The following is a 13,889-nucleotide window of genomic DNA, read 5'->3' on the forward strand; positions in this document are numbered from 1 at the left end:
GCCCTGCGCACGCAGGCCAGGCCGGGTCCCAGGCAGGAGCCACAGCGATCTGCCGGCCGAGCTATAAATACCAGGTGCACGCCGCCTGCGCCAGACTCCGAGACCCACGGCTCCCCTCCCACCTGCAACACGGCTGCCAGACGCACACGTGGAGGCTGAGCTGTGCCTTCAACCTCAAAAGTCACACGTGTGAGCGGTCGGCTGAGCAGGGGGGAAGGGACCTGGGTCCCCGGTGCGGTGACAGGGCCTGGGGGCAGGAGGGACAGGGAGGGAGAGGCCGCGGTCTGGTGGGCAGGGGCCCGGGGGCAGACGGTCAGGTCACGTCCGCGGGGGTCCCTACCCTGTGTGCCCCGCGCTCCCTGGGAGTCAGTGCCCGCCCTCTGTTATGAGGGCTCAGGCTGGCATCCCCCCCCCCCCGCCCACGGGCGCCTCCATGTGGCTGCCCACAGGCACGGCACTCTCTATGTGCCCCTGGGAGCCCGCCTCTCCTCCTGGGCCCCCACTCGGGGCTGAGGACTCCAGTCACCGGCTGGGCCGAGCCAGAGCCCAGAAGCCAAGCCCACCCAGCCGGGGCTCCAGGCCTGCACACTGCACTGGCCTCTGCCCACAGGCCTCACCCCTACTGGGTGACTGCTTGAGTAGGTGCAGCCAGCCAGCCTGGGCCTGCCTCCGCCTGCCCCTCTAGCTCTGGCCCCGGCCAGGGTCGGGGAGGCCCGGGCAGGAAATGAAGGCTGATGGGGCCTCCGAGGCCAGCGGGAGTCTCTGCGGCCTCTCCCGGGCCAGCCTCCACTGGCACTGGGCTTGGCTGCCTCAGGGCCCCCATCCGCCCCGTCCCCACCCCAGGGAGGCCCACCCGGACGGAAGGTGCTGATGCCCTGGTCCCAGGCGGGCAGGTGGAGGGCCTGGCCGAGGCTCTGCGGCCCCGAGGCGGGGGGCTGTACACAGGCACCGCGGGTCCCGGCCCCTCGGAGGCAGGCGTTTGAGCGTGCTCAGCGGGGCCGTTAGGGAAGGCTGCGGCAAGCATCTTCCATTAACGTTACGACCGTGAAATATGACAATAAAATGATGGCCGTATGGTCGCAAATTTGCAGCCCGCCGAGCTGCGTGGGGTTTATCGTCACTCAAACGCGTGGAGAGCTGTAAAATGTTTACAGAAAGGGTCGTTTGCAGCCATAAAATCCTCTTTTCTCTCCTAAACAAGGCTGAGTGGAGCCATTTACCAAGCCCCAAACGTTCATCGGGGGAGAGGGAACATCTGTTCTCTCCAGGAGTGTGCGGTGATCTTCCAGAACAAATTAACAGAAATGGGCGCTTTCTAATTAAATCAGCCCTCGGCTGGGGTGGCCTGTGCGGGCGGCCGCCACTGCGCTCACACCTTGGCCAGCTCTGTCCCCGTGGGCCCGAGGCGCACCCCTGCCAGCGGGGGGGGGGGGGGGGGGGGGGGGGGGGGGGGGGGGGCGGACGCGGCACCATCAGCGCCCCAGCCCATGCGGGGCGCTCACGAACCATCCGGGCCCCACCTGGGAGTCCTGACCCGGTGGGGCTGTGGGGAGCACTGAAAAAGAGCCCCCGGCCGTGCCACGCCGGGCTTCAAGGGGCCAAGCTGCCTACCTGAGTCCTTAGTTGGGGGGCTCCTGGGGGTCCGGGCCCTGGGCTGGCCTCCTGGGCTCGGCGAGGACTGCAGGGAGATGAAGGAAGGCAGCTTGGAGAGGCTGCTGGAGCTCGTCGCCGCAGAGGCAGCCTCCTCCCGGAGAGACAGCTCCTCTTGGTCCAAGGACAGGGAGGGGGAAGGAGGGGTGGGGGAGGAGGGGGAGAGGGGGGAGGAAGAGGAGGGGGTGGAGGAAGGGGAGGGGGAGGAGGGAGGCTTTGCTGACAGGGGAGAGCCCGAGGCTGCAGCTAACACCCCTGGGGAGGAGGGAGGGGAGGCTGAGCCAGCAGCCACGGAGGTGGGGGAGCTGGGCGTCTGTCTGGTGGGGCGCTGGGCAGCCGAGGACTTCCTGTGGGAAAGGAAGGGGAGCAGAAGTGTGAGGGTGGGTGGCCGCCCGGCAGGGCTGGAGTCCTGAGGGCACTAGCCGACCAGCTATGCGGCACCTGTCCCAGCAGCCACCGGGCATCGCCATCCAGGTCTGAGGCCAGCCCTCGGCCCCAGAGGACCGGCCGGTGACGACAAGGGGCCTCTGGCCTGAGGCAGCTGGGGTGAGCCTGGCCGGTGAGCCCCGGTTCCCACTGACCCTGCCCTCACCTGCCACAGTCCACTCACGGGACAGGTGAGCACGTGGGACCCCAGCCACGAGTATCACCCAGAATCTTCCCTTTCCTGGGGAGTGGGAGTGGGTAGCTGAGAAGCCGCCACCTTCCTCCATGGGACAGGGACTGGGCATTCCCACATAGGCTGGTCCGGGCCAGGGATGTCCTTGGCTCTGTCCAGCCTGGAGGTGTAGGGTGGGGCACCTCTGGAGGTCACTGGATCCTCAACTTTGAACTGAGGTTTTTTTTGGGTCTGAAGCTCTAAGAGCTGGGATGGGGTGTAGGGTCTCCCCGTGAGGATGGTCTCCCAGCGTGGGGAGGGACTGCTTCCGGAACCCCCCTCCCCCCCCCCCCCCCCCCCCACTGTCCCAAGCTTACACACACAGCACCCACTGGCCCCGTCACCTGGGTCCGTGGCTGGAGGCGGCCTTGCTCTTGGGTGAGGCGCTGCTGGGCTCCGGGGCCGGGGCTGAGGCCGCCCGCCGGCCAGGGCGCTTCTGGTTGCGGTGGAGCAGCTGGCACTGGGCGCCCCGGGGGCAGACGCCCCTGCGAGAGAAGTCGGGGCACAGCAGCGTGTGCTTCTTCTTGCACTGCGGGGGGGAAGAGGGCAGCCGGGTGAGCAGGTCAAGGCCTCTGCACCAGGCGGGGCGGCCCTGCCTGCTCAGTCCCCCAGGGCCAGAGACTTCCTGTTGGAAGGCTGAAACCCCCAGGCCAGAGCAGCCTGCGCCCCCACCCACCCGTGCCCCCTGGGTGATCAGAAGGGCCCTGGGCTGGACTGACGGCAGGGACCGGGCTGGCCCAGGGGTCTCCTAGGCTGGTGTAGGAATTCTCAGGCCACTAATCCCCTCTCTGGACCGCAGCACCCCATCCTGGCTGAAGATGGAGACGTGGGGGGAGGCTCAATGCGTGGAGGACCTTATGCATGGCGTTTAGGCTCCAAGCCCAGGGGTGCCCAGGTCGGCCGAGGCCAGCCGCACACCCGATCCACCCCACCTGTCACGGCGGCTAATTATACCCGGCTTGGGACGCGCCATCCAGCAGGTGCTCCGTGCAGCATGGGGCCTCAGCTCCGCCCACCAGGCCCACAGGGAGCCAGGAAGCCCCTGCCCATGGCCAGTCTTAGGGGGCACAATGGGGGTGCGTGTGTGTGTGGAATGTAGCAAGTGTCCCTCGTGTTGGACCAGCCACCGGGAGAGACACTGTCCTGACAGGACCCACTGCAGGGGCCCCGCCAATCCGCCCAGAGCTGAGTTTCAAGCAGCCAGGCCGCAGTGCTCACACCCAGTCCGGGAGGCTGTGTGCTGGCTGAACCACTTGGAAATATGTGGCAACAGCTCTGAAACCTGCCTCTTGGAAGCCCGTCCCCGGAGCCCTGGACCTGGGCCCTGCTCCCAGCACCCAGGACAAAGAGCCTGGCTGAGGACCCCGCGGAGTGCGTGCCCGTTCTCTGAGCACAATCTGGGCACTGGCCCCATTCAGGCCCCATACCTGCCCCTCGGCTGCCACCAATGGACTGGAAGCCCCTCATGCTCATGCCAGGGGGCCGGAGCTGGTGGGGCCATCTGGGCAGCAGGACCCCCAAACGCACACTTGCACCCCCCTCCCAGCTAGCCCCCCCTGCCCCCGAGAGAAGGCTGATGTGTGCTCGCTTGCTTTCAGGGCACGGGGTCCTGAAACACAGGGGCCCCGCCGCCGTGGGTTCCGCTCTAAGACCAGGAGAGTACAGGGCACTGGTGTACCAGGGCAAGGGCGGGCGGCGGGCCCTTCTGCAGGGGAGTGGTGGGTGGAGAGAGCCTGGCACCGGACAAGAGATGACCCGGATGCTGAGTGCATATCGGGGGGCGGCCGGCTGGGCCCATGCTGTCCCATGTGTAGACCACGAGCCACGCGGAGGCTCCGAGCCACGGCGGTGCTGCAGGCTCGGCAGACAAGGACGAACATAAAAGGCCACACCGATGTCTCCTCCGTGACTGTGCGGTGAAAGGTGTGACGGGTCGGGTTAATACAATTCATTTCACCTGCTCTGCGTTTACTCTTCTAAGGTGGCCACAAGGAAACTCAGAATCTCAGGTGTGGCTCACATCTGGCCTACTGGATGGTGCTGGTCTGAGCTGGCCCCCTCCCTGGGACAGCCACACGTCGAGGGTCGAAGGTACAGAATGTTCCCAAACCATCCACAGGCCGTCAAGAAAGGACAATGATGGACAAAAAGCGACTCAGAAACACACTGGACACAAACGGAGCCTCCAATTTCAAAGGCAGGACGTCTTCGTCCAGACGAAGCCCACAGGTGTGGGAGCAAAGCCAAACAACCACGCAGGGGCCCCAGAAAGCCCCCCAAAGGCCTGGAAATGAAGAAACACGCTACTAAATTCTCCACGGGTCAAACAAGGAATCACGGAAATGAGGTAACGGTGAGAACTGGGCGCCAGTACTGAGCCACGCGTCAGGAGCAGCTCCCGCGCCGGGAGACAGGTCGCAGCCTGCAGGCTTCTGTCGGCAGAATGGCCCAAACCCAGCAGAGGGAAGGAAACAGAAGGTAAAAACAGAAAGGAAAGAAATACCAAAAGAGGGGCAAACCCAGGAGAGCCGAGAGGTGGTTCTCTGAAGAAATGAATCAATTTGTCCAACAAGACGGACTGGGAGACGAAGAGGCCAGCACAGAACACGACGAAGGACAAACGGGCCGTAGCTGGTGACCGTGCTGAACAACAAAACGCTGCCAACACAACATCAAGAAGAAACTTTACACGAATGAACTTGAAAACACAGATGAAACTGACAAATTCCAGAAAAACTGTCAAGAAAAAAATAAAACCTGGACAAATACTCCTATGGCCATAAAGGCATGTGAACCAGTAGTTAAAAAATAAAGCAAGTTCCAGCCCAGGGTTTTCCTGGAAGTTCTACCAATATTCAGTGTACTACCCAACCCTGCAGGAACTGGTCCACAGAACAGGGATGAGAGGACACTCCTCAACCCGGTGACAGGGCTGGGGCACTCCTAAAAACAAAACCTGACCGGATAAGATCACAGAGGCCATTTGCACTCATGCCTGAGGGTTCAAAGGTCACACACACATTATAAACAAATGGGAGTCCTGCCGACTAACAGACCAGGACTAAGACGAGTGTGCCTCAAGGATGCAAGGTTAGTTTAACATTAGAAAATCAACAAGCAGAATTTTGCACATTAACAGACTCCACACATGGGATCATATGATCACCTCAACAGCTACAAGAAGTATTTAATAAATCCAGCATGAATTCAAAGTTTAACAGATTACTGATTGGATGGTACTTTCTCAGCTTAATATAAAAGGTTTCTGAGAAGAATGTTCCAAAAGCATCACTTGTCACAGGGAAAGGGTGGAAGCCCACTCCCATCACTGGTACATTGTGCTGGGGTCATAGCCAGAGTAGAGACAAGAAAAAGAAAGAAAAGACGTTTGAACTCAAAAGGCGGGAAGAAATGGCCATTATTTGCAGAAGATACATTTCTTTAGGAAAACCCAAAAGAATCTATGGATAAATTATAACAATCACTAATACAGTTCAGCAAGGTTCCTGGAAACAAAATGAATATAAAGAATTCCACGTCTAGATACCCATGAACGTTCAGAAAATAAGAATTTTTAATTTGTTATTTATAAAAATAATAAAAGTGACAAATGAATCTAACAAAGGTACAGAAGAACTTCAGTAAAAGGCAGCACACGAGTGGCCTACATAAGAGCCAGATGCCCGGCTCACTCACAGGCGGGCAGACAAGGGCCAATTCCCACCAAACCGAGACAGAGATTCAGGACAATCTCCATAAAAATTCCAACTTTTTATTTTATTTTTTTAGCCCACATTGGATCTCCAATCTATTTCTGGAAGGATAAAGAGCAAGGAGAGTGAAAACAGCTGTGGAGAAGAACAAGGTGAAAGGATCTATGACCAGGAATTACCGCGAAGTTCAAGTGATCCCGGAGCACCAGCCGGCTCAAGGGTACATAAGGAACAGGGCAGGGAGCCCACCTCGCGGTGCTGCCTGCAGACCCCGGGGACAGGGACAGACGGCCCTGGGCCCGACCCTACATACAGCACAGCTGTCCCGGGCGGGACTAAAGGGGCCGGGCCCACATGTGAAAGGCCGGCCTAGGGGCTCGGGGAAGGAGGAGGATTTCTCCCGCAAGACACAGATGTGCAAACCTTCACCACCGAGAAAGTCATTTCCATTAAAATTAAGAACTTTTGTTCTTCAAAATAACACCACAAAAAAGGAAAAAAATTAATTACAAAGAAGATAATTGCCATTTATATGACTGACGAAAGATTAACGTCCAGAATGTTTCATATTTATGTATTTTTATGTTCATATTTAGATTTTATAAATTTCCTGTGAATCCACAAGAGGAAACCAACCCAGAGGAAAAACGTCCCCACCCTCACTTAAAAAAAAAAACAACAAAAAAAACAGGGGGCGCCTGGGTGGCTCAGTCGGTTGAGCGTCTGACTTCGGCTCAGGTCATGATCTCGCCGTCTTTGAGTTCGAGCCCCGCATCGGGCTCTGTGCTGACAGCTCAGAGCCTGGAGCCTGCTTCGGATTCTGTGTCTCCTTCTCTCTCTGCCCCTCCCGTTTGTGCTCTCTCTCCCTCTCTCTCTCAAAAAATAAAATAGACATTTAAAGAGAAATTAAAAATTTAAAAAACCCCAACAAAACCCCACCTAGTTTTCAGAAAGGGAGGCAGAAAAGGTTCAAACACAGGGAAGGCACTTTGCCTCATCAAATCCAGTAAAGGCAAATTAAAAAATGCAATGAGGTAACCTTTTGTCCTTCAAATGGTCAAAAAGAAAAACAGAGGTTGAACGTCACCAAGTGTGGGCAAGAAAACTGGTCTACGAGTGTGAACAGGCAGAGGTCGCAGGGAAGCCATCTCAGTTGTCCACCACAGCAGACCAGTGCCCTCCAGACCCGGGCCGGGGGCCTTGCCAGTGACGCGCTACAGCCCTGATCCCCGCGCGGGCCGGAGGCGGAGCCTGCGTCACGCCAGCCTGCCTTCGGTGAAGCACATTCCATTTCACAGGGGTGAGGCCATGAGAGGCCAGGACCGACCGCACTGCCCACCCGTGCTTGCCCTCACAGTCACCGAGGGGCTCCCAGGGTCCCTGCTCCCTTCCCAGGCCCCGGCCCCACCGGCTGCCTGCTCCAGGCCAGACAGGAGCGCAGAAGAGCTGGTGCGGGAGGGACAGGACTCGGGTGGGCTGTCTCGGCCCAAATCTGCCACCTAGCTCGTCCACGGCAGCCACCAGCCTTCCCACCCCTCCTGGGTCGTGCCAGCCCATCTCCGTCCTCAGACTGCCACCCCCGCTCTCCAGGGGGCCGGGTCCCACCTCCACCGCCAGCAACACCAAAGAACCGGCTCATCAGTCCTGTCCCCAGTGACTCACCGGCTTCCCTCCCACCCTCCAGAACCAAAGCCACCCCTTCCCCACCTTGGAGACAGTCCCACACTCCCCTCCCTCTCCACCCCTCCTTCTCGCTGTACCTTCTCGAAGGCATCTACCTCATCCATTCCCTGGCTATTTAGGTTAAGGTCTGCCTCATTCACTCAGTCATTCACCCCCAAATTGGTGACCGAATCCAATGTGATATCCTAGAACAGAAAATGGAAATTGTGGAAGACCGGGTAAGGTGCAATCAGAGCCTGGACTCAAGCCGGGAGCAATACGCCCAGTGTTACTTCTCTAGTTTTGATGGCTGGGTGCTGGTTGTGGTGAAGGTTCAGAGCAGGGGGCCGGGGGAAGGGTGTGTGGGGATTCTGCACCATCTCTGCAGCTTTTGGGTACATCCACAATTACTACAAACGACAAGTTTATTTTTTTTTAATTTTTTTTTCAACGTTTTTTATTTATTTTTGGGACAGAGAGAGACAGAGCATGAACGGGGGAGGGGCAGAGAGAGAGGGAGACACAGAATCGGAAACAGGTTCCAGGCTCTGAGCCATCAGCCCAGAGCCTGACGTGGGGCTCGAACTCACGGACCGTGAGATCGTGACCTGGCTGAAGTTGGATGCTTAACCGACTGCGCCACCCAGGCGCCCGACTACAAACGACAAGTTTATTAAACACGGTAAATGACTGTCTGTGCTGGGCTCTGACGTCTACACACGTGACAAGGGCAGGAAGACTCTGAAGGTGGACAGAAGGCTGTTGGGGGCCCACGGACCCTCGGATCCAGGATTTCCTTCCTGCCTTGCTGGGGTGGGGCCAGAGTAGGCCCTGAAGAATCGGGGCTGCGGGGCCCTTTCCCCTCCCAGTGGAGGTCAAGTGGGGAACCTGGATTTCCATCTGTACTTGGCAGGGGTGCGTCACCACCTCCACTCCCATCCCACCCCTGGTGTCTCAGGAAGCCGGCTGAAACAGAAGGTTTAAACAAGATCCAGACCCCTGTAACAGCCAACATGTCCAGGTTTCAACAGAAAAGGACTCAGCATACTGGAAAAAGGTACGACCTCAGACTGAATGCAATTGCAACTGCAGACAATCAGCGCCTGTCGGCATGAGACTGCAGAGGTGTTGGGCTTATCTGACGAAGAGTTTAAAGGAGCATGATAAATGTGTTTCTTGTCTTTATTTTTAAGATTTTATTGTTAAGTAATCTCTACATCCAACGTGGGGCTCGAACTCACGACCCCAAGATCGAGTCACACGCTCCACCGACTGACCCCGCCAGGCACCCTCATAAACGTGTTTCAACAAGCAATTAAAGACATGCTGGAAACGATGACAATATAGAATGTCTCGACTAAGAAAAAGAAGATGTAAGATAGGACCAAATGAAATTTTAGAACTGAAAAGCACAATAACCGAAATAAAAAAGACTCCTGTATGGGCTCAACAGCAGAAGGGAGGCACAGAGGAAAGAGTCAGTGAATCAGAAGACAGAGCAACAGAAATTAACCAATCTGAGTGACACGAGCAAACTTTAAAACATGGATGGTGCCTCAAGGGCCTGTGGGAACACAGCTCTCATGCACCCAGAGCTGTGGAAGGGAAGAAGAAAGAACTCAAGAGTAATGGCTGAAAATGTCCCAAACTTGGCAAAAACCATAAGCCTACAGATTCAGAAAGCTGAGCGAACCCCAATCAGTAAAAAGCAAAGAAATCCACGAAACCCTGCATCATAGTCAAACTTGTAAAAGCTATAAAGAATCCTCCAAGCAGCCAGAGAGAAATGACACTTCTTCACCTGTGCAGGAAAGTTCAAATGACAGTGATTTCTCCTAAAGCACCATGGAGGCCAGAGGAGGTGGTATAACATTTACAAGAGCTGAAGGGGCAGAACTATCAGCTCAGAATCTCATATTCAGCAAGAATAGCCTTCAAGAATGTGGGGGAAATCCAGACATTCTCAGATGAAGGAAAACCAAGAAAATTTGTCACCAGCAGATCTGCCCTAAACATGACTATAGACGTTCTCGAAACAGAAAGGAGACGATAAAAGACAAGCCTTGGAGTGACAGGAAGGCAGGCCAAGATAACCAAACCACGGGTAAACATACCAGACTTTCCTCGAGTCTCCTGAATTATGTTTGATTATGGAAGCAAAAATTATCAGTGTCTGTTGTGGTTCTAAATGTCTGTAGAGGACATATGTAAGGTGGTTACAGACGGGAAGGGTAAAGGGACATAAAGGAAGGTGAGGTTTCTACACCAGTAGACTGTGATAAGTTATGGATACACAACACAATGCCTAGTGCAGCCACTAAAAAAGCTACAGAAAGATGTACACACTTGAAAGCACTACAGATAAATCAAAACAAAATTCTAAAATTGTTCCAGTAACCCATAAAAACACAGAAATGAAAAGTAGAACAAAAACCAGAAACCAACAGAAGTCAAATTGCAGACTGAAGCCCTACCATAGCAATAATCACATTAAGTGTAAATGGCCTAAATATACAAATTAAAAGATTGGCAGAGTAAATTTTAAAACATGATCCAATTATCTGCTGTTTATAAGAAAGTCACTTCAAATACAATACTATAGGTAAGCTTAAGGTAAAAGGATGGAAAAAGGTATATCATGCAAACATGGATCAAAAGATAGCAGGAGTGGCCACATGAATAACACCTGAAGCAGAGTTTAGAGTAAAGAAAATCTCAGAGAGACATGTTTTTATGCCATGTCCAATGCGGGGCTTGAACTCAACAACCCTGAGATCAAGAGTCGACCCTGAGATCAACGGTCGGCTCTGAGATCAAGAGTCACATGTTCTACCGACTGAGCCAGTCACCCCAGAGAGACACATTTTATACTGATAAAAGGATCAATCCAACAAGAAGACATAGCAATCCTAAATTTACATGCACCAAATAAAAGAGCTAGAAGATACATTTTTTTTGTTGTTAAAACCCTCAGAAAGTTTTACATTTTATTCTATTTTATTCTATTTTATTTTATATTTTTGAGAAAGCGAGACAGAGCACAAGTTGGGGGGGGGGGCAGTGAAAGACGGAGACAGAGAATCCAAGGCAGGCTCCAGTCTCTGAGCTGTCAGCACAGAGCCCAATGTGGGGCTCGAACTCACAAACCGCGAGATCATGACCTGAGCTGAAGTCAGACGCTTAACCGACTGAGCCACCCCAGGTGCCCCTATAAAATACATTTAATAAAAACTGATAGATATGAAAGGAGAGACAAATCCAAAATGACAGATGGTGACTTCAACATCAGTCTTCCAACAATTAATGGAAAGTCAGCAAGGACATAGAAGAACTCAAAAGTGCCTTTCACCAGCAAAATCTAATCGCCATTTATAAAACTCTCCACTTCACTCAACGAGACTGGAATACATATTCTTTTCAAGTGCTCACAGAGTATATACTAAGATAAAGCATATCCTGGGCCATACAACAAGGCCCAAGAAACTTAAAAGAATTAAAATCATACACAGTGTATTCTTTACCACTACAGACTCAAATTAAAACTCAATGACAGAGGGGCACCTGGGTGGCTCAGTCAGTTAAGCAGCCAACTCTTGATGTGGGCTCAGGTCATGATGTCACGGTTCATGAGTTCAAGCCCTGCTTTGGGCTCTGCACTGTGTCAGTGCAGAGCCTCCTTGGAAGCTTCTCTCCCTCTCTCTCTCTCTCTGCCCCTACCCCACGGGCGCTCTCTCTCTCTCTCTCTCTCTCCCTCTCAAAATAGATAAATAAACTTCAAAAACAAAAAACAAAAAAAATGACAGAAAGATATTAGGAAAATCTCCAAACACTTGGAAATAAAACAATAATCTGTGGATCAAAAAGAAAGTCTCGAGGTGGTGGCGGCGGTGGTGGTGGGGGGTGGGGGGGTGCGGTGGACAAAAACGGAAAAAAACAACAAACAAGAAACAACCAGAACTAAATGAAAATACATCTCAAAATTGGTAGGATTCAGCTAGCTAAATTCATATACAAGAGGAAAAATTCCAGGGGCACCAGCTCAGGTCATGATCTCATGGTTCGTAAGTTTGAGCCCACGTTGGGCTCTGTGCTGTCAGTGCAGAGCCCGCTTCATATCCTCTGTCTCCCTCTCTCTCTGCCCCACCCCTGCTCTTTTCTCTCTCAAAAATCAACAAACATAAAAAAAAGGAAAAATTTCAAATCAATAGTCTAACTCCCACCGTCAGACCCTAGGAGGGGGGAAAAGACCAAAACAGAACCAAAGCAACAGAAAGAAACAGTAATGATAAGAACAGAAGTCAATAAAACCAAAAAGAAAAAAAAAATGAGAGAAATCAATGAAACAAAGAGCTGGCTCTTTAAAAAGATCAATAATATTGACAAACCTCTGGCAAAGCAAAGAAAAAAGATAAAAGTCACAAATTTCCAATATCAGGAATTAACAGGGATCACTACAGACCCTGCAGACATCAGAAGGATAATTAGGGCATACTTCGAACAACCCTACACATGTAATTTTCACAACTTAGATGAGATGGACCAATTCCTAGAAATACACAATCACCAAAACTGACTCAAGAAGAAAAAGAAAATCTGACTAGCTCTATATATAGTAAGGAGATCGAATCAGTAATCAAAACCCTCCCAATAAAGAGAAGCCCAAGACCGGAGGGCTTCCCTGGTGAATTCTACTAAACATGTGAAGAAGAACCAACACTTACTTTTCTCAAATTCTTCCAAAAAACGGAAGAGTAAGGAATTCTTCCTAACAACAAACAGCCAAACAATCTGTGAAGCTAGCTTTACCCTGATACCACAACCAGACAAAAATACCACAAGAAAGAAAGCCACAGATCAATGCTCGTCACAAACACAGATACAAAAATCGTCAACAAAATACTAGAAAGCTGAATTCAGCAGTGGGATGCTCAACATACAAAAACCAGCCAACGTAACTGTGATTAGAGGGGGTCGGTATGCCTGATTGGCTACTTTGGTAGAATTTAGGAAGAAGAAAACCGCATGATCATCTCAATTGATTCAAAAAAGATCCAACAAGATTCAACACCTTTTATAATAAAAACATCAAATAAACTAGGACTAGAAAAGGAACCTCCTCAACAGGATAAGAATCATACCCGAAAGCCCACAGCTACCATCGTACTAACTGCTGAAAGACTGAAAGCTTTTCCTTTAAGATGAAGAACAAGACAGGGATGCCCCCTTTTGCCACGTTTATCTAACACAGTGCTAGAAATTCTAGCCAGAGCAATTAGGCTAAATAAATATTAAAAACATAGGGATGCCTGGGTGGTTCAGGTGGTTAAGCATCCAACTTTTGATTCTGGCTTGGGTCATGCATGATCTCATGGTTCATGGGACTGAGCCCCGCACTGGGCTCTGTGCTGATGGCACAGAGCCTGCTTGGGATTCTCTCTCTGTTTCTCTCTCTGTTTCTCTCTGTCTCTTTTCTTGCTATCTCTCTCCCTCTCCTTTTCTCTCTGCTCCACCCCGCTCATGCACTCTTTCTCTCTCTCTCTCAAAATAAATAAATAAAAGTTAAAGAAAACACACATACACGTGTATGTATATACATATCAAACCTAAATTTAAAAGGAAGAAAATTATCTCTGTTAGCAGATGACATGATCATGTGTATAGAAAACCCTAAACAATCCACAAAAAATTGTAAGAGCTAATATATGCATTCAACAAAACTCTGGGATATAAAATCAACACACACATAAAATCAACGTATCACTACCCACTTATAAGGAACAATCTAAAAAAAGGAAATTAAAAAATCAATTTTCCATTTACAGTAACATCAAAAAATGTTAGATCCTTACGAATAAATTTAACCAAGGAGGCAAGAGATACACTAAAAACTACAAAACACTGCTGAAAGAAATTGATGAAGGTCTAAGTTAATGGAAAGACATCCCATGTTCACAGACTGGAAGACTTCCTATTGTCCAGATGACAATACGACCCAGGGTGATCTACAGATACAATGCAATCCCTACCAAAATCCCAAAGGCCTTTTATAAAATTTATTTATTTTTTTAATGTTTTATTTATTTTTGAGAGAGAGAGTGAGCAGGGGAGGGGCAGAGAAAGAGGGGGACAGAGGATCTGAAGTTGGGCTCTGCGCTGACATCAGTAAGCCCAACCTGGGGCTCAAACTCATGAACTGTGAGATTGTG

The 13,889-nt window shown here is 51.8% G+C and overlaps 1 protein-coding gene across 1 annotated transcript in view; it reads right to left on the bottom strand.

The window, feature by feature from the left end:
* Positions 1-23: 23 nt before the first annotated feature.
* Positions 24-13,889, bottom strand: part of ZC3H3 (zinc finger CCCH-type containing 3) — a 91,633-nt gene continuing 77,767 nt past the window's right edge. The window contains 2 exon segments of the mRNA XM_040494635.1: positions 24-1,997; positions 2,653-2,837. Of these exon segments, the coding sequence (XP_040350569.1) occupies positions 1,499-1,997; positions 2,653-2,837 (684 nt within the window). The 3' untranslated portion in view covers positions 24-1,498.

This window comes from Herpailurus yagouaroundi, unplaced genomic scaffold (genome assembly GCF_014898765.1).
Source record: "Herpailurus yagouaroundi ecotype Mexico unplaced genomic scaffold, PumYag 186, whole genome shotgun sequence".
In the NCBI taxonomy this organism is placed as follows: Eukaryota; Metazoa; Chordata; class Mammalia; order Carnivora; family Felidae; genus Herpailurus; species Herpailurus yagouaroundi.